This window comes from Tupaia chinensis, unplaced genomic scaffold (genome assembly GCF_000334495.1).
Source record: "Tupaia chinensis unplaced genomic scaffold, TupChi_1.0 Scaffold000014_1, whole genome shotgun sequence".
Classification (NCBI taxonomy): Eukaryota; Metazoa; Chordata; class Mammalia; order Scandentia; family Tupaiidae; genus Tupaia; species Tupaia belangeri.
In genome coordinates this window covers 4,504,533-4,525,047 of record NW_006159444.1, presented here as the reverse complement: position 1 = coordinate 4,525,047, position 20,515 = coordinate 4,504,533, and the positions used below count along the sequence as shown (strand labels likewise).

Below are 20,515 nucleotides of genomic sequence, written 5' to 3'. Positions count from 1 at the left end.
TCTTGGGCACACATGCACTTGCGCCTGGCATGAGTTTAAGCCACTGGGTTCGAGACTCGAATCACTGTTGACTACATGGGAGCCCAGCGATGTACCTATTACGTCCTCTACTGGTCCCCTTTTTTTAAAACTCAACACCTAAAACTATTTTAACACATATTCTAATTGACTTAAATAGTCCTTAAGATAAAATATATACATAAACCATTTTACAGGATTTTAAAAATAGAGGCTATTTACATTTTATAGCATTATTAAGTTAGGGAAATTGGCTATAATGACTGAAATGTAATACAAGGAACCAGAATCTTGACTGAAAATTCAAACACCCCAAAGGCCTGTAATAACAACACTTCCCATGGGAGGTGTTTGGTATTTACTATTGGCAACTGGAACTAGATATACTTGATAAGAGTAAGTGAGAGGAGTGGGAAGTGAATACGACTTTTGTATGCATTTTGTTAGAGTCGTCTTCCTTTCTTGGTAGGTCTTGCAATTCTCATTGCAAAACAACAATTTTTAAACCTAAAAATTTTAAGTATGTATTATAATCTTTTTCCAAACATTGTAGAAAGAAAAAGAAGGTCTCCTTTCTGAGTTAGTGCGCTGGTGATCCCAGATCAATAAATAAAGCTGTCAACCCTGCTTTGGATACATCGTTGCAATTTAAATTTTACCTATCACCCTAGATGGTCTTGGTGGACCAATGGTACTAGCCCTATGATGGCACAAAGATCTTTGGTGTGTGTGTTTGTCTTTTTAAGAAAGGATCTTACTATGTCATGATTCTGCCTCAGTCTCCCCAGTAGCTCTGACTATGGAGTGTGCCACCAGGCCCAACCATGTGCTTTACCATAGCCAGGCTAACAAGTATTTTTATCACTTATTCCTCTCAGAACTTGGAGCTTGCCTGCCCCAAACACTGGCCTAGACAAAGCCTCCCCTTCATCACCAGACCTGCCTCGTTTTCTGCTGACTCTCCTTGCTCCTTGCTAAATCACCATCTGACACCTGCTCTGCTGTCCCACCAAGAAGACTGGCATTTGATGGCTCTTTAATTTGATTTCAGTGGGTTTAAGTTTTACCTGCTGCTCATTAAGCTTTCGCTGTATTTCTTCTGAGTTGCAGGAATCGTAGACTATGGGCTTGGCCAGCTCTGACTCTATGTGAGCTAGCCAAGTCCTCAGGTTGCTCATGTTCTTATCGAGTTGCTGCACAGCAACCAGGGTCTCCTTCAACTTCTTCACCCTGCAGATAGAGAAGATGAGACACCAGCTTCAGTGACAGACCCATTCATGTCTCCCTCCTGTGCAGATACAGCAACTAGGTTTGAAGTCCAATTGGCTAAGTCAAGGAACAAACCTTGATGTCCATGAACATATGAATGAATTGGAAAAATGTGGCACATATATTCTATGGAATACTACTCATCCATAAAAAGCAAGACACTGGCATTCAATATAAAGTGGATGAATATGGAAGATTTGCTGTTCAGCGAAGCAAGCCAGGCTATGAAAGAGAGACACTGTATGTCTCCACTTAACACCTACTGAGTGCTCATACTTGATGATGGAAATTGAAAGACTGGAGGATATTCAGCGAAGCAAGCCAGGCTATGAAAGAGAGACACTGTATGTCTCCACTTAACACCTACTGAGTGCTCATACTTGATGATGGAAATTGAAAGACTGGAGGATACAGAAGCATTCCAAATGGTGATAGATTCCGGAATCAAAATGGGAGAAGGGTGGGAGAAGTGGGAGAGTGTAAGGAAGGAAATTAAGGGAGAAAATAGAGAGGCAGGACATTTATGGGACACAGAGTGGGTTATTATTTGTTGTTGATAATGTATTTTGTATCCTCAACTGGACTAGTATGAAGTGTTTTCAAGTTGGGTAGACTCAACTTACAAGCAAAGTGATGTATAATGATTAAATGTGTTAAAAAAGGAGAACAATTTGGAGATCCCTCAAAAATCTACAAATAGAACTTCCATATGATCTTACAATCCTACTCCTTGGTATCTACCCAAAGGACAGAAGAATTCTCAGTAGGAAAAATGTTTTCACATTGATATTTATTGTGGCATTATTCATAATTGCTAAGACATGGAACCAACCCAAATGCCCATGAACAGATGAATAGATTGAAAAACTGTGGCACGTATACTCTATAGAATACTATTCAGCCATAAAAAAAAAAAAAAAAAAAAAAAACCCTGGCTTTTGACAGAAAGTTGACAGAAAGTGGATGAATATGGAAGATTTGCTGATGAGTGAAGCAAGCTAGGCCATGAAGGAGAGACGTTGTATGTCTCCATTTAATATATACTGAGTATCCATACTCTATGGTGGAAACTGAGTGACGTAAGGCTATAGAAACACAGTAAGGTTATGAATACCAGATATAGGGTGGGAAGAAGGTGGGTGAAGGAATAGAGTCTGAGGAAGGACATTAAGGAGAAAAATAGAGAGACATAGCATTAATGGGATAAAGAAATGGGATATTATCTGTTGAAGATAACTTTATAGTATTATCAACTGGACTGGGGAGAAATGCACACATGTTAGAATATTCACTTTGCCATCTAAATAATGTGATTGAATGTATAAAAGAACTTGGAATAAAATTTTTAAAATGTATTAAAAAAAAAGCCCAGTTGGCCCCATCCATCTTGGCTAGTGTGATTTTGTGCAGGTTGTACAAGCTTCCTGTGTCTCTGTTTTCTTTCCTATAAATCTTACAGAGTACAGGAGTGCTTGTGATATTTGAATAAATTGAATAATGTAGGTACCCAATACATGGGAAATATTTAAAATGCATTAATGATTGTTATACTCAACACAGTGACAATAGTATATCAGCAATAGAAATCACAAAAATTATTTCTACAAATAACATAGTTTATATTTCTATGAAGGATACCCAAGAAAAAAATATTTCCAATGGATAATTACTGCACAGATTACATAACCACAGTTCTGATATTGACCAAACATAATTTCAGCCTTGTTAGGTTGTATTTCAGTATCACTGTGGCAGAAACTCAGATAAAGGAAGCACACTTAAGATATATTACCAGTGAGATGTCACAGTACTCAAGCAATTCAAATTTTAGTAGTGGTAGGGCACACGAAGGTAATCAACTCCTAATTGGACTATGAGTGATGGAAGGCAGGTACAAAGTCTTCTACCTTCAGAGCCTTGTTTTACATAGCATTCACTACAGAGCATGCTTTAATAAGACTTTTTTCCCATTTTTTTTTCCGGGAAGCAGGAAAAATGCCTTAAAACTGCCATTTTTCTAACAATCGTCTTATGTGTTAGATACTGGAAGATAAAGATCAGTAAGACTTGATTCTTTCCTGTATAAAATGTGTATTCTGATGGGAAATTTGGATGCATAAACAATGAACATAACACAATGTGGTACACAATGTAGTAAGAGTTAGACTATAGAAATGAATCAAGTTTCTAGTTAATAAATAAAGAGTGATCAATTCTGTCTGGCTGGATTCAAGAAGGAATGGTTGCCCAAAGTGTGATCTGAAGGCTACCTGCACCAGGTTCACCTGGTCAGCCTCACTTAAATGCAGATTCTTGGACCCTAAGCTGGTCCTAATACATCAGGACCTCTGAGAATATGGCCAGGGAATTTCAACAAGGACTCCAGGTGATTTTAATGCATGCTAAAATTGGAAACTACTGGTCTACTTTGTCAAATGCAGAGTAGTAGAGCATGGTGAGAACCAAAAGGGAACTTGTAGTTCGGAAGGACTCAGTAGACCGTGAGTGAGTAAGTAGTTCATTGAAGTCTGTGGGCTTCATTTAAGCTAATACACTTAGAGTAAGGACACATCGTTAATTATTTTAAGACAGTGAGTAATAAAGGTGTATCAATAGGTATGAAACCTCTGGAATGTTCTGGCTTCTAGAAAAAAATACTTTGTTTCTTTTGTTTAATGTGTTTTATTATCAGGAATAAGCTTGTTTCTAGGCATGTAAAAGGAGCCAGAGATGGAGAAAGGAGAGACATTATAGATAAACATAAACGATGGAGCAAGGACGATGTAGAGACCATGTCATGGGTACAGAAGCAGAGATAGAACGTCTGGTTTTGCAAACAGGTTTCCCCATATGGGTAGGATGTGAGCAGGAATTTGGAAGGGACCAGGTAGTATTTCTCAACTCTGTTATCAAGTAGTGGCAAAAATCAGTGAACGAGTCGCTGTTGAGAGCCTGTCATGGCTGAGAGGACAAAGATGGCTCTGAAAGAAAGGTCACAGTGATAGTGAGCATATGACAAATGATTTCTGGTACAGCCCTTATTTAACATTCAGTTCTACTTTTAGACTATGAATCTTGCCTTCTGGTTCAAGACATACAGCCGCTTCACTGGCCCACACAAAGTATAGGTAAACAGCCAAGAAGCAAAATATTTTAGGCTCCTAGGGGGTCAATGTAGCCCAAATGAAGAGGCATCTTCTTGAAAGAATGTCAACAGCAACATGATTGTTAAGACTCTAGGGATGAGAAGGGTCTGCAATTGAATATTCTTGGAGTTCAAAAACTTAGAATCACCAGTTATTTTCCAACTCAATTACTCTCAGATGCAAAAGAAGGGAATCTTTTTTTTTTTTGAGAGGTGTTTTTGCTATAGGGCGTGTGCGCTCACCAGACAGAGACAGAGAGACAGAAAGCAAGAAATCACTCCCCCAGGGGGTATGGCCAGACTGCAATCCCTTCTCCTCTCGGGATCTTGGGCACGCATGCACAGGTGCCTGGCGTGAGTTTTAAGCCACTAGGTCTGGGACGCAAACCGTGGTCGACTACATGGGAGTCCAGCGACATAGCGATTACGCTAACTGCTGGTCCCGAAAAGAAAGAAATCTTAAGGTGGGATGTTACAGATGGCCTGAAGGCACTTTCAAACCACAAGTGCCAACTACCAGCTCTCTTCTCCTCTTCAGATGATTCTATGTATGTCTCTGATTCAGAGCCACTACTCTAAAAATGATGTCTCTCATAATGAAATATTTTGAGCATTTTGACTTGTTTCTAGTTGCTTTAACTTGAGACTATCACTCCTATTAGTTTCAATTAATCAATGTTTCGCTCCCATATCAAAATGTAGTCACACGATTGCACACTTCCTCCCTGTCATTTTCCTCAGAACACTGTCTCACAAATGCTTTTAAAAGGATTTGTACTACGGGCCAGCGATTCATACTAATATCTATATTTGATTAGTTATAACTAATAATTCTTATATTTGAATAAATTTTTTTCAGTTCATAAAAGCATTTTTAAGTGCATTCTCTTGTATTTGTTTTAGAAGAAAATATGTATTAAAAAAAAGATGAACCCAGCTGTGGTAGTATATGATACTAAGACTCTGTGTTCTGCAACCTGGGGACACATGGGGCCTGGGTCTGATTCCTGGTCCAGTCTAAGGGCTGGGAACTACGGTGTGCACCTGTAATCCTGGAGACTTGGGTAAGCTGAGGCAGGAGGATCAAGGCTGGCCTGAGCAACAGTGTGAGACCCTGTCTGAAACAGAATTGGGCCTGCTAGCATATGTGGTCCCAGCCACTAAGGAGGTTGAGCAGGAGGAGCATGACACAGAGATACCCTTCCTTAAAACAAAAAAGTGTGTGTGTGTGTATATATATATATGTGTGTGTGTGTGTGTGTGTGTGTGTATTCAGGGATCAGCAGGTTGCATGGTGGTTAAGGTGCTGGACTCCCAATCACAGTTTGAGTCTTAGACCTAGTGGTTTCAAAATCATGCCAGGCGTGTGTGTGTGCATGCCCCAAATTCTGAATCCTGAGAAGAGAATGGAGGAGAAGTGATTGCAGCATGGCCATTTCCTCAGTGGGGTGGGGATCGGGGTGACTTCTCACTTTTTCTCTTCTACAAATGCATATGCTCTCTCCAGTTAGTGCAAATGCCCTATGGCAAAAACCTACCAAAAAAAGTTCATATTTTATACTATATTCTATTGATAGGGAATAAAAAATGTGTTATAATGTTTATCATGACTCATAATTCCACTCAAGATAAGCCTAACTACTTAATTAGCTTTCTAACTACAAATTGTACCTTATCCCTTAGGCAACTGAAGGTATTGTTCTCAAACAATCTTTCTCAGAACTTCAATATACAACCTACTTACATTACCAGTTGCAAGTTTGGGGAGCACATTATATCAACAATTATGACAGGGACACAGAATTTACATGGCTCTGGCCACAGTGACCCAGACTAGAAAGACAGTCTACAATCAATAAACCCACTGGATCAGGAATGAAGAATGTCATGAAGCACTGGATGTGTGTCCTGGATTTACCCTGTAAGAATGTCCTCTCAGTAATCTCTTCCCCCTGACTAGCTTCCTGCCTTCAGACCTGGAAGGATCTCAATGCTGACAATGCTTCAAGATGGGGTTTTACAGCAACATCATACTAACACTGAAGTTTTACTAGAGGCCAGAGTTCTTGATTTCTCCGTACTCTTATTTTAACCCCATGGTATTATTTATACACAAGCTGATCACCTACATGGTAAATTCTTTAGAGAGCTAGACTATGAATTCCCTTGTTTGGATTTTCCCAACTCCCTCCTTGTTAACTTCAGTGTTTTGTACAAAGTTGACCACTATTTAAATTCCTGCTAAATATGAATAATTAGTGTTCTGAGTAAAATATTTTTTACTTCATTAACATGTTTTAATTTTTAAGTTTCTATTTGGCATCAAACATATACTTATGTTTTTCTTGTAGGTCTGACACTTGCAAACGGTCTGTGTGTCAAGCACAAAAAATTATTTGTGTTCTTGGTTCAAAACCCACTTACAGGTAGGACCAGAAGAACTAATGCACAAAGGGATGTGAGTAAACACAGTTCCATTTGACTGTCTACACTAGCCAAATAAATTAGAGGATTAGTAATGTTGGATAATATTAAAGGCGTTCCAAGTCAGAGCGGTTAGTGTGCAATATGTCAAGGGCATCGTGACATGGAAATGCTTGTTCATATAGTCCATTAGGGACAAGTTCCTCTTTCAAATTAGAGTATAAATTTAGTAAAGGCAATGGGGGTGAGTATTTAAGTGGTTTTCCTTTCTCATTTAAGAAAAAGTATATTTTACTAGAAATAGCACAATGCATTGTATGTGCGTGTGTTGGGGAGCAGATGTGAGCTAGGGGGGAAGGCAGGGTTCTCTTGCCTTGACTTATTAAAGTCGAATTTGCAGGAAGGCATCACATCTCATGTTTTTTCCATTATTTCTTTAAAGAAAATCCTTGGGTAAAAATGACACAATATTTTATTTATCTGTCAGTTTAAGATGTTTGGGCAATATTCCTTTTGGTAGCATCCAGGATTATGATTCAAGTAAACGCTGGCAGCCGTCACATGTCTGGGTAAGTTTAGCAAGCCTGATAAATCTAAGTCCCTGCAGCTGCAGCTTAAGGTCCTCCTTTCACAGTCCGATGTGCCTCACAGGCAGGCACTCGACCTTCTTAGAAGGATTCTACTATTAAATCCAATTGTCCAGCTTTTAATCTCGGCACATGAACATATATATGTACACACGCACATATACACACACATATATATGCATATATAGTCCTTACAAATACATGCTTATACATTTGCATATTATACATAGACATATATTTCACTGGTTTCCTTCAAACTAATTTACCATACCCATAATTCCAAACAAACAAATCCAAGTTCTAAATATCATAAAACCAAAAGTGTCTTAGTAAATCCTATTTATCTAAAGAAATTTATTTGGGGGCTGCTAGAAAGAAAAAAAAAACTTTATAAATTAAAAATAAGAAGACCTGTCATGCTGTTATTCTAAGTGAAAACTAGCATGAACTGAACATTTGTATAATGCACTACACTACATAAATTTGTACATCTTGAACATATATTTTATAAGCTTTATATTAGGCAGGGGCCAACATTTACAAGCAGAAACAAAAGCAACTCTTGCTCTCATACATAAAGACGTAAGATCTTTCAGCCCCTGAAATAAGATTTTTATTTAATGAAGGGAAAGCTTTTAGTTATGAAGTCATGTACTGGCTAAGGGTGAATTTCAGCTTTAGCAGAAGCCTATCCTTTAAATAGCAGATGATGAACCAAGTGGGTCTCTTTCTGAGTCTCCTTCCTCTGTCTCAGCCTGTCTACTGTAGCCATATTCCTTGTATGACGCATACGGTCCAGAGACAACTGGAATGCCAACCCGTCATGAAGTCCATTAACCTTTTCATCCAGTTCGCATGCTCAGTAGGTGGACAAGAAAAGAAACCAACAACTATTAGGAGTCCCTGGCCAACAATCTCCTAACACCGATCCTCTTCACTTCACATTGGCAAAAACGATTCTGGATTAAAGCCTCCTCATCTACGTCCCAAACCCCACGTAACAAGAAAGCTATGTACGACAAAGAAACTCAACGAGATGCCTGCCTTGTGACATCGCAGTTACAGTCTGGGAGATCTGTGTCCACACAGCCATCCTCCGCCATCCTCGAAGCATGCAGGTCCTCGGCCACCACCATGAATCTTCCACTGGCAAAAGTTAGGTTCTACAGAGCAAAATGCTAAATCCTGCGTGAGGGTGAAAGTTTTCCCTTGTCTGTATACAGAAGTATGAAAATGCTCGCTGCAGACAAATGTTGGTAGTCTCTGCCTGATAACATGACACTGAGCAGTGACAAGTGGTCATGTTTCTAAATAAAACCTACATTCATTAACATGTGCCAGGCTTGATCTCCCGGAATGTAGGCCACGAGGGTAAGAAGGGGAAAAGCTCAGTGTAATCTGCAAGGAGGAGGCTCCAGGTCTAAAGAAAGGCTATTAGAATAATGCTGGCTGCAGACTCTGCCAGCCTGTAAGGACAGTCAACCTTTCGTGCGGGCTGTTTTTGTCCTAGGAAGGCTATTTACAAAAGACAAAGATCCAGATACAAACAGACAAACCAAGCCTCCATAGCACAGCAAACTGTAGTAGCAAAAGGAGCAACTTCTTGTACTCTTCTGTTCAATACGACAGCTCAGTGGTGAAAGTGGGAGTTGTAGGGGTTGTTTGAAAAGTATTTGGTTTTTACTTTCAAATAGTTTTTTTTTTTTTTGAGAGGTTTTTGCTATAGGGTGCATGTGCTCGCCAGAAAGACAGAGAGAGACAGAGAGACAGAAAGTGAGAAATCAGCCCCCCAGGGGGGATGGTCATGCCTCAATCCCTTCTCCTCCATTCTCTCCTTGGGATCTTGGGCACGCACGCACACGCGCCTGGCATGAGTTCAAGCCACCAGGTCCAGGACTCGAACCGCGGTTGACTACATGGGAGTCCAGTGACATAGCCATTACGCCAACTGCTGGTCCCTCAAATAGATTTTTTGAGCAGGAAAAATAATGAAGAAATATTATTCTCCCCTTTAAATTTTCAAAGCCTTTATCCATTTAAAAATAACAATTTAAAGTGACAAAAATAGCTTGTTTTAAGATGACAACAAAAGTACTGTTATTGACAATACTTATTTATTTATTTATTTGCTCAGTGCAATTTCAGGGACCTTCTTCTTTTTGTGAATTTCAACAGTTTTACAAATTTTCTGCACTAAGTATATGTTCATTTTTAAAAAAAATTTTTTTCCATAGGGTGCATGCACTTGTCAGAGACAGAGAGAGTAAGCAATAAATCACCCCCCATGGGGGATAGCCACACTGCAATTTCCTCTCCTCCATTCTCCTCTTGGATTTTGAACACATATGCACACGTGCCTGGCATGATTTTCAAGCTGCTGGATCTGGGACTAGAGCCACAGTCTGCCACATGGGAATCCAGTGCCTTAACCAACACATCATCTCCTGGCCCCAGTAAATACTAATTTATGATTTAAACTTTTAAAGAAAATAAGTCCCCACATTAATAGTTACTGGTCATTTAATAAAGTATGACCAATGCTGGATGTTTAAAGTCATCTATGGGTTATGGTATTCCACGCAGAAAAATGATAAAGCTTTAAAATGTTTTTCTCTACCCTCGGGACAATAGATATAGTCCAGTCACTAAATATAAGGCAAGGCGAGGCTTTAAAGGCACATTATAGTTACAGCAGAAATGGTGACAACATCAGTGTTCACCAACAGAGAAAATGCTGGGTAAATCATAGTGTTTTTATAGTAAGGAATACTACGTGGCTGTGTAAAAAGAATGTGACCGGCATACACAGCATTTTATAATGTACATAACCCAGCCTTCTGCATTGGTGCATTGAAGGTACAGCAGTTAGTTTAATGAACATTTTGAAAATGAGGATGCTGGGACTCAGAGAAGTTGTACGGTAAGTCCTAGGTCACATAGCAAGAAGGGAGTAAACTGAACTCAGGCCTCCTGATTATTTTTGTGCTGTTTCTGTGCTTGCTGTGAAGCATTCCTGATTCTTACCAAGCACCTTCTAACCTGACCACTCTCACGTGATACCAGCAACAAGTTCCAAGAATTACATTTTCTGATCTCTTCTGGAGAGAACTCCCCTTGAGCCGAAATGCCTGAGGGTGGCTGCTACAATTTCACAAAACTTCCTTGCACTGCATGCAAATTTTACCTACCCAGCCTTTAAGCTCATTTTGGGATGAAAGTTAATGTGTATAGGGCACACTTTGTGCTGAATAGTTTACAGGGACCAGTTCATTTAGCCCTCCCGATGGCTTTGTGACCCAGCTACATTCTTATCCCCATTTTCACATGGGGTCACCTAAGTACCAAGGACATAGGTAACTCCTTGAAGCAGCAACCTGTTGTGATTGAGGCCACACAAGGCCTAAGCCCACACTCTGCTTTATTCTCCTCTCCCTTAATGGCTGCTTTTCCCCTTGTCTTTGGTTTGGGCAACTCAACGGTTCCTGGAGTGACTGTGTATGCCAAGAATTGTGTGGGTCTGAGACTGCTGTGCTGGGCAAGGCGGATACACATATATTCCATTAATAGTAGAGAAAAGAGACCTGGACTCCTCACACAAGACATTACTACAGCTGAGGGACATGCTATGAACAGACCATGCCCACTGAGCAAGTAAAAAGAATCTGCTATATCTGGAGGAAGGATGAACTGGAAGAACAAGGAGCAGTGGTGAGTACAGGCCATGTGGCTGGGAGTGAACAGGATGAAGGAGAAAAGAGAAACGGGAAGACTCTGAGACCTTTGCCCTTCTGTGGTGAGGGACCATGTCCTGGGTATCTTTTTGGTACCTAGGTGACCTCATGTGAACTACAGGTGAGTTAAATGCATATAAATTACAAAGATTGTTGTTATTAAAAAAAGAGCTTTTGTTTTGGTGAAAGGGATTTAGATTGATAGGGAGAGGAGGTATAGAGGGACCAGGTCCTGGGTACCTATCTTTTTGGTACCTAGGTGACCTCATGTGAACTACAGGTGAGTTAAATGCATATAAATTACAAAGATTGTTGTTATTAAAAAAAGAGCTTTTGTTTTGGTGAAAGGGATTTAGATTGATAGGGAGAGGAGGTATATAGTCCATTAGAAATCCAGTTGTTTTTTTTAAAATTCAAACAAGTTGAATCTGACTTTCTCAGATACTAAGACAAAAAATGTTAGCAAATTCCTTTCTTATGAAGAGCACAGAGCAACTGATGCAAAAGGATGGATTCCCCGCTGATCTTAAGCTCTGGAGAAATTGTGACATGGGTTTCGGCATAGGGTTCACTGACAAAATGAGAGCCGGCATCCTCGGATGGACAGTTCTACAGAAATCATGGCGCTGTTTCACCCATGGCAATTTTTAGGTTGACTCTTAATGAAAGCCAAGGACTCAGAAATGCTTTTGTTGTCTAGGCGGTTGCAGACTGATAGAAATTTCTGACATAATGATGTATCTGTATCTGCTGTGTCGAATAAACTAGTCACAAACCTCGTGTGGTTATTGAGTAGTCAAAGTGTGGCTAGTGCAACGATTGTAACTAAAACTAGGGGGCAATTTACCGTTATTCAATTTCAGGTTATTTAAATAGCCACATGTTGTTAGTGACTACTGTGTTGGACAGAACAAGTCTACAGAGTATGAAAAGAATGCTAGAACATTACCCGTTGACCTCTAAAAATGACTGAGTAAGGGGTCAGCAGGTGGCATAGTGGTTAAAGTGCTGAACTCCTACATAGTCCACTGAGGTTTGAGTCCCAGACTCAGTGGTTTGAAACTCACACTGGGCGTGTGTGCGTGCACGCTCAAGATCCTGAGAGGAGAATGGAGGAGAAGAGATTGCGGCGTGTCCATCCCCCATGGGGAGTGATTTCTCACTCTTTCTCTGTCTCTTTCTGTGTCTCTGGTGAGTGAACACATCATATAGCAAAAAAACCCTCTAAAAAGAAAAAGAAAAATGGCACAAAGAAATGTGGTGTTATCTGTTGAAGATATTTTGTAGTTTTATCAACTGTGCTAGGGAGAAATGTTCACCTGTTGATATATCTATTTTGTAAGACAAATAATAATGTGATTGAATGTATAAAAGAAAATGAAGTGAAAAAATAATAATAAAAATAAATAAATAAATAAATCTTAAAAAAAAAAAAAAAACTGAGAAAATTTTGTTGCCCCTTAAAAAAAACAAAAAACGCTTGGTGAGAAAGTTTAAACACTCAGTGCAGGGCCAGATGTAAGTGCCATGGTGCACAACTGGACCTGATATAAGAGGGGCTCATGTTCTAGAACCTCCCTGAGTATGCTGGGGGTGTGCTGCGCATGATCAGGTCAGCTGAGGTAAGGCTGGATCTTAGTGTACTCTGTTGAGAAGGCCTGGCTGTCTCTCTCTCTCTCCCCATAGAAGTAATAAATAAATAATCTTTAAAAATAGTTTACAGAAACTTAGTGTAAAACACATCTATTCTGTACTTAGAGTGATCTAAGCTATCCAATAGTGATATAATACGGTGTGTGTTTTATTTGTGTGTAACAGGTCTTTTTATCAGTAAATTTTTCTCTTTTTCTCTCTCTTTTGCTTATATGGCTGAAAATTAGACAATGTAGTTCATATTTCTATTTATAGGGAAGATGTTCATTTGAAAATACGGTTACCTTCAAAAGTAACCTCTCCATTCCCACAAGAACACTAAAACAGTGCAGAAATTTCAAAAACGCATACACTAGATAGCATTCTGCTTTAATACTCAGTGTGAGAAACAAGTTGTGAGAGGGCAGAGCTGCGAATGGGATTGAATCATAGAAACTTAATATTCCAGTTGGCCGTTCACAGTTGGAGATGGGTGTGGGAGACGGCTGTCTACCAGTGTGTGCACTAATGGAGCACTGATAAACAAGGAAATGGAAAGTGGTGGCTCAGTGTCTTCTGGGAGGAACTGCCAGGAAGACCACGAGTCGGGAGTGGTATTAACTCTAGGACGTGTGAATGATCGACACGTCATCTGGTGTAATGTTGAAGGCAACCATTAGAAATGGACAACACGAAGGTATATATATAATATATTATAGCTGTATATGATGAGAATCTATGAGCGTGGAAGACATAAGCATCTTAGTACAAACCTTGCGTGCCTTCTAAATATTGAATTCCTGGAAAAGTCAGGACGCATTTTTCTACTTTTTTCTATGCAAAAATGTGTCATGACTTTTCTGATGACCTAATATATAACTGATTCAGGTTTACTAACGTATATGTTTAAAAAAGGAAACTAAATACCATTTAGAAAATTCTTATTGAACAGCCATCCAAAAATATTTTAAATACATTGGACCGAAGAGAAAGCACCAGATGACTATGTAATGGCAGCTGGTGGCTGGACGTGCACGTGTTAATTTAAAACATTTTCCACATAGCGTTCCCCACTCTCCACATCACTGCATCATTAAAAATGAGAAGAGGACATTAACTAGTAGAACTGGATTACAAGGAAATGCAGGTTAGTCTGTGAGTCAGAATCTGAATGAAAAAAATCTCGGGGGTGTGTACCAAGTAGGCGTTTTTCCCTAAGAAGAATATTTATAGCACAAAGGTCTTCAACGTCTCCTTTTGAAAAAAGATTTTGTTATCATTTTAGTGACTAAAAAGTGAGGCTAAATATAGTGATGGGATTCTAACCGCCCATATATCTAAGTTGTTGACCAATTTTGACAAGATATTTGTTTCCAACTTAGCGCTTTACAGTACCTTTACCAGAGCACTCAGTTTCACTTGATGTTTTCATATATCTGCAGTCCCCCCCAGAACATCGGAGGGAAGGGGCCTCTACCATGGGATCCCCAGGGTCCCTCACAGTCACTGCCACATCGTAAGCACTTTACTAATGCAACGAACAAAAGACGCTCCCATTCATTAACTACATCCTCTCTAACAGAGAAAAGGAAGTCGCGAACTTGACGGGCAGGAGGGCTTAGTGCTCCAGAGTGTGGGCTGCAGGGTCAGAGAGCACAGGCTGGGCCACACGACACGGGTGTGACTGTGGGTAAGCCCGAGCCACGGCCAGCTCTGCGTCCATGAAACAGGCATGATGATAATGGCCGCCTCCAAGGCAGTCGTGAACAACACATGCAAAGATGTATAGGAAAGCCTGCAGCAGGGGTTCAGTAATCAGTAATCATTAGCTATGACAGTGCTACTGTCAAACCTTTTTAAAAATTGCCATTTTCGGGGGACCAGCAGTTGGCGTAATGGCTATGTCGCTAGACTCCCATGTAGTCGACCGCGGTTTGCGCCCTGGACCCAGTGGCTTAAGCTGCACGCCGGGCGCGTGTGTGTGGGTGCCCAAGATCCTGAGAGGAGAATGGAGGAGAAGGGATTGCGGCGTGACCATCCACCCTGGGGGGTGATTTCTCGCTTTCTATCTCTATGTCTCTCTCTGTCTGTCTGGCGAGCGCACGCGCCCTATAGCAAAAACCTCTCAAAAAAATGCCATTTATTTTATCTTTTGTTTAATTATCACTAACATAAATAATAACTTCAGCTTTTTCTTGAGTTAGAAACTCTTGATAACTCCTTTAGCAAATAAATATATTTACTAAATGTCTTCAAACTTAGCATCTAGAATTGCCATGCCCATGTGTTCAAAGTAACAGTATTCAAGGTTAGTTCATGTTTCCCTTTGTGCACCACAGCTAAGGAAAGAAACTCAGATTTAAAAAGTGTCTGCAGTATGGCTCTAAATGACTATTATTCAGAAGCATTTGAACTTCCTAACTCTCCTGACTGCCATGCCATGAAGAAGTGCATCTACTCAAATGCTCAAATATTTCTTCATTTTTTCATTGAAATAGTTATTGAGCCCATCTTAAGTTTAGTTTAGGTTCTGGTCTTGATGCAAATGAAATCAATTCACCTGCCTGACCTCAAGGAGCCTATATTCCAATGTGAAGCAAGGGGCACCTAAAGCAAAACATCTATTTACATCAAACTGCAGAGCGTACCATTCAATCAGATCAAATTTTCAATTGCTAGTAAAGAGTCTCAGATATTGTTCTTTCTGCTTTTATCCCTTTACATACGCCCTCTGCAATAGAAACTGTGAATGTAACATTCCTCTCAGGTCTAAGGCAGCTGTGGACAGTTCTCATGAAAGCTACGCATGAAACTGCAATCATGCAGTAGCTTATTTTTACAAATAAGCAGAGTAATCAGCTTTATTTCTACACCTTGCTAACCAAGTATATAGTAGGAATGGAATAATTTTACTTAGTTTTACTGCTGCAGGAAAAAAAAATCATTCACAATTACTGGTCATTAGTTTCCCTTTCTTTTTGATAGGAGGTTGAACAACCCATGGATGTCTTATTTTAGGGCTTCATTGGTATGGGTTTTGTGTGGATCTTATTCTCTCTCATCTAGCTCCATGCAAGAGGTCATACTAGATTCATGAAATAAGAGAAGAAACTAAGGAGGAAAATACAAAGACAGGACATTTATAGGACACAGAAGTAGGTTACTATCAGTTGATGATAATGTGTTTAGTATTCGCAACTGGACTGGTGAGAAGTGTATTTATGTTGGATAAATTCAACTTACATGCAAAGTGACGTATAGTGATTAAACATATAAAATAAAAAATAGGGGCTGGCAGGTGGCGTGGCTGTTAGAGGCGCTGGACTCCCATATGGATGACCACAGTTTGAGTCCCAGACATAGTGGCTTGCTTTCTTGCTCCACCCCCCCCATCTTTCTCTGGTCAAGTTCAAAAATAATGATAATGATAGCTTTTTAAAAATTAAATAAAAGAATTCTTTAAAAAGAAAAAAAAGACACAGAAATGGAAAAAAAAATTGGAGAATTTTAAAGTTCACAAGAGTGCTTCTTATATTAAAGGCATGAACATTTTTCAAAATGACGGGATAACATAGAGAGAGAGGGGTGTATCAGGCAATCTTTAGCTGAAGTAAAAGGCAGACTGAAAAGGCTTTGGATTTCTGCACAAGCGTCCTGTACTTGGGTCCCTTTTACCTGGCTGCAATGAGATCCAGGAGATGCTGCCACCGGTCGTTGACCTTCCCAAGCTTGTATTCAATTTCAGATGCTTTACTTTCGTGGCTGGCTTTAGCAAGTCGTTCTCCCATTTGCTGGAGCTGTGTTTTGTTCTCTTGAGCAACAGCAATTTCCTCTTGATAATCCTGAGTAAAAAATAGCAATCACAGAGGTCAGAAAGCATATTCTTAATGCATTTAGCTAGACCCTACTAGAAACAGGATAATTACAGTTTTCTACTGCTAGGAAATAGTTTAGGCTTGAGGAACACCATGTGAAAACCAGTCCATGTGCACAGAATTAGTAGAACCCATTATTTTCAGTATGCATGCAGATTTATAGGATTAAGTGTTTTTTTTTTTTAATTTTCTAAATTTTATTCCTGGGTGTTTTATTTATTTAATTTATTTATTTTTTTAGCATCTTAATGATTTTATTATTGTTTTAATTTATTTTATACATTCAATCACTATATATCACTTGGCTTGTAAAGTGTATTTACCCAACACAAATACACCTTACACCACTCCAGCTGAGGATATCATGTTATCACCAACAGACAAGAAGAATTAAGTTTTTATATTGATGTTCTTGAAGGAAATGGGGGGTGTTTTCTTTTTACTTAAAATGGCCATTAAAGGGACCAGCAGTTAGTGCAATGGCTATGTTGCTGGAATCCCATGTAGCCGACTGTGGTTCAAATCCTGGACCCGGTGGCTTAAACTCATGCCGGGCCCATGTGCGTGTGTGCCCAAGATCCTGAGAAGAGAATGGAGGAGAAGGGATTGTGGTGTGGCCGTTCCCCCTGGGGGGGGGGATTCTCACCTTCTGGCTCTCTGTCTCTCTCTGTCTTTCTGGCGAGCGTACACGCCCTATAGCAAAAACCTCTCCCCCCAACAAAAAAATTGCCATTAAAACAATAAAGGTATAAATTAGATTCAAAAGACAAAACTTGAAGAATTTTAAAACTTTGAAATGATATCTTACTGTTCTAATCACTAGACCGATGTTATACTTAGAATCAATCTTCACATGAAGAGTTTCCAAGAGACATAAGATTCACACACATGTACACAAGCTATGTGTGGATGTATGTGTGCTCTTGTATATATAAACACACATATATGCAATCATCATGCACATGTTACATAAACATAAGTGTGTATATATATGTGTATCAATCATGTTATTTTACCAAAAGAGTTTCTTCATTTGAAAGAGATATCCTCTACATAATGTCCCTATTTCATAACACAATTAACTCCCAGAAACAATAAACATTTATTTTAGAGATTCAGTAGGTCTCAAACCTTAATTTACCCAGATTCTGTGCTAATTCTTTTTAAAGACTGTTTCGGTTTAAGAGAATGGGCTCCATATGGTCAATGTGTGAGAAATGGGCATTAAATGTTATGATGCAAGAGAAGATGAAAGGACAGTCTCCCCTCCTCTTACTCTTGCCACAGGGACAAGATTCAATGTTTGGTGTCAACCTTTCCATTTTTAGCTTAATCATCTGCCATGAAGCAGCATGGATGTTTTAACCTTTTCTTGCTCTAAAGCAAGTGTTACTTAAGCAAAAAATATCCCAAAGGAATGGGAGGAGCCAGTGGATCGGTTTCCCATCCTAGTCCTGAGTTTCCTCCTTGTGTCCAGCACCTCTGTCTTTTTATGTTATTACAACACAAGATGATTCAAAGATGAAAATGATAAATGCATTAATAGTTAAAATATTTTACCACAAATTTGAGGTGATTTTTATCAAGAAATCAAAAGAAATACTTTGCTTTAAATAAATAGTATTTATGATAAAATATTCTTCTTGAATTGTCTTTTGTTGTTGTTGTTGTTGTTGTTGTTGTTAGAGATTTCTATTTTAGGGCGCATGCACTCACCAGAAAGAGACAGAGACAGAGAGAAAGAAAGCTAGAAATCACCTCCTGGGAGGATGGCCATGCCACAGTCCCTTCTCCTCTACTCTCCTCTCAGGATTTTGGGCATGCATGCACACGTGACTGGCATGAGTTTTAAGCCACCAGGTCTGGGACTTGAACCACAGTTGACTACATGGGAGTCCAGCAACATAACCATTATGCCAATTGCTGGTCCCTTGAATTGCTTTTTAATTAAACTGATCTTGAGTATTAATACTTAGAGACACTAATTATTTTGGCTTCAGTTTGTTTATCAGTTGCATTTTTCGGTGTCAAAATTACCAAACTTTGACATTATTTTCCTTTCCTTGACCACAGGGTCAAACTGATAATGTGGTGGTTATGACAGCCAGATCCCACATGGGTGATTCTGTAGCTCAAGTCCCAGCACTGGCAGGTTGAAAAGCACACTGAAGACATATATGTGCATGAAGGAGAAGAAATTGCAGCATGGTCATCTCCTCCTCGCCCCACCTGAGGAGGAGGTGGGTTGCTTTCTTACTTCTCTCTCTCTGTCTCTCTGTCTTCTCTCTGGCAAGCACACATATCCTATAGTCACAAAGAAAAAAAAAAAAACTAAAAAGAAGCAAGCTCATAGAGTTCTAAAAAAAAATTCTGTGGCTAAGGTCGGCAGATGGTGTAGAAGTTACTTTGTTGGACTATTGCAAGGCAGACCACAGTTCAAGTCCCAGACCTGGTGACTTGAAACTCACACTAGGTACATGTGTGTGTGTGCCCAAGATCTGGGGAGGAGGATGGAGGAGGGACTGCAGTACGGCCATACCCCCTGGGGGAGGATTTCTCACTTTCCCTCTCACTGTCTCTGTCTCCCCACCCCCACGCCCCCAGCATATGCACCCTAAGGCAAAACCCTCTTAAAAAAAAAATCCATGGCTTGTTTTTAACGTACAAACTAGTATAGCTAATATGTTAAATAATATTTTTTTTTTGAGAGGTTTTCACTATAGGGCGCGTGCACTCACCAGACAGACAGAGAGAGACATAGAGACAGAAAGCGAGAAATCACCCCCCAGGGGGGATGGTCACGCCGCAATCCCTTCTCCTCCATTCTCCTCCTGGGATCTTGGGCACGCACGCACATGCGCCTGGTGTGAGTTTTAAGCCACCGTGTCCAGGACGCGAACTGCGGTCGACTACGTGGGAGTCCAGCGACATAGCCATTATGCTAACTGCTGGTTCCCATGGTAAATAATATTTCTAACATTCTGCCAAATACTAGAACAAAATTACCTAGACAAAACTAATGCTTTAATAAATTTTAAATGATAGTAGTATTTTGTTCAAGAGAGAGTTTTTTTTTCCATGCTGCCAAAATGGGCATCCTAAATTTCATAACGCAAAGCAATGCGTGCATAAACATACCTTAACCAAAATTTACTTTACCACAAATATTACCATAAAACCTATAATCATGCCTCGTACAGCATTCTCTGACACTCAGCAACTACTCATGTGCAATTATTAGCAGATGCTAAAATAAAATCTGTATCATCCTAGCCCACATTTTACAGATTTATGATATCGAATGAATAAAAGCTTATTTTAAGCAGAAATTTTGGAAATTTTAAGTGGTAATGCATAACGATATTAATATTACATCTTGGTGTTAGCATATTTATTTTCTCTCTATGTGTGTGCACAGATAAAGGTAACTGTTCTTAATGACCACTTCTATTTCTTTGTAGAATGAATGAAACTATAATTCATTCATTCAATAAATACTGACAGTGTTTACGAGAAGTCAGGCACTGCTCAGGATGCAGAGCAATAGCAAGGGACCAAACAAAGTCCACGTTCCAGTGAAGCCCGCATCACCATCCCAGTGGGGCTTCTAGTCTAGACAGACAAGGGACGACGAATTAAAAAAACTACACATACATGAGATGAAGGTGTGTACTAATGAGACACACAAACTAATCCTGTATGAATGATTAATTGTTCGAAAACAATGTAGGAACAATTCTGGAATCATCCAAATCATTTTTAAATGCTAATGAATTTGATCAGCCTATCTATAAACATGGAAAATGTTCTGGATCCAAGCAGATATACAAAATA

At 39.6% G+C, this 20,515-nt stretch overlaps 1 protein-coding gene across 3 annotated transcripts in view; it reads right to left on the bottom strand.

Moving 5' to 3' along the window:
* The window catches only part of SYNE1 (spectrin repeat containing nuclear envelope protein 1), a 596,966-nt gene that overhangs the window by 47,653 nt on the left and 528,798 nt on the right, over positions 1-20,515 (bottom strand). Inside the window, exons 130-131 of one of the 3 annotated variants that reach the window (XM_027769865.1) lie at positions 16,482-16,648; positions 1,086-1,248 (exon numbers count right to left, since the gene is read on the bottom strand). In XM_027769865.1, the coding sequence (XP_027625666.1) occupies positions 1,086-1,248; positions 16,482-16,648 (330 nt within the window). Of the gene's footprint in view, positions 1-1,085; positions 1,249-8,487; positions 8,671-16,481; positions 16,649-20,515 lie in introns of those variants that run through there. The other 2 variants (XM_027769873.1, XM_006140001.3) reach the window with 2 other exon arrangements.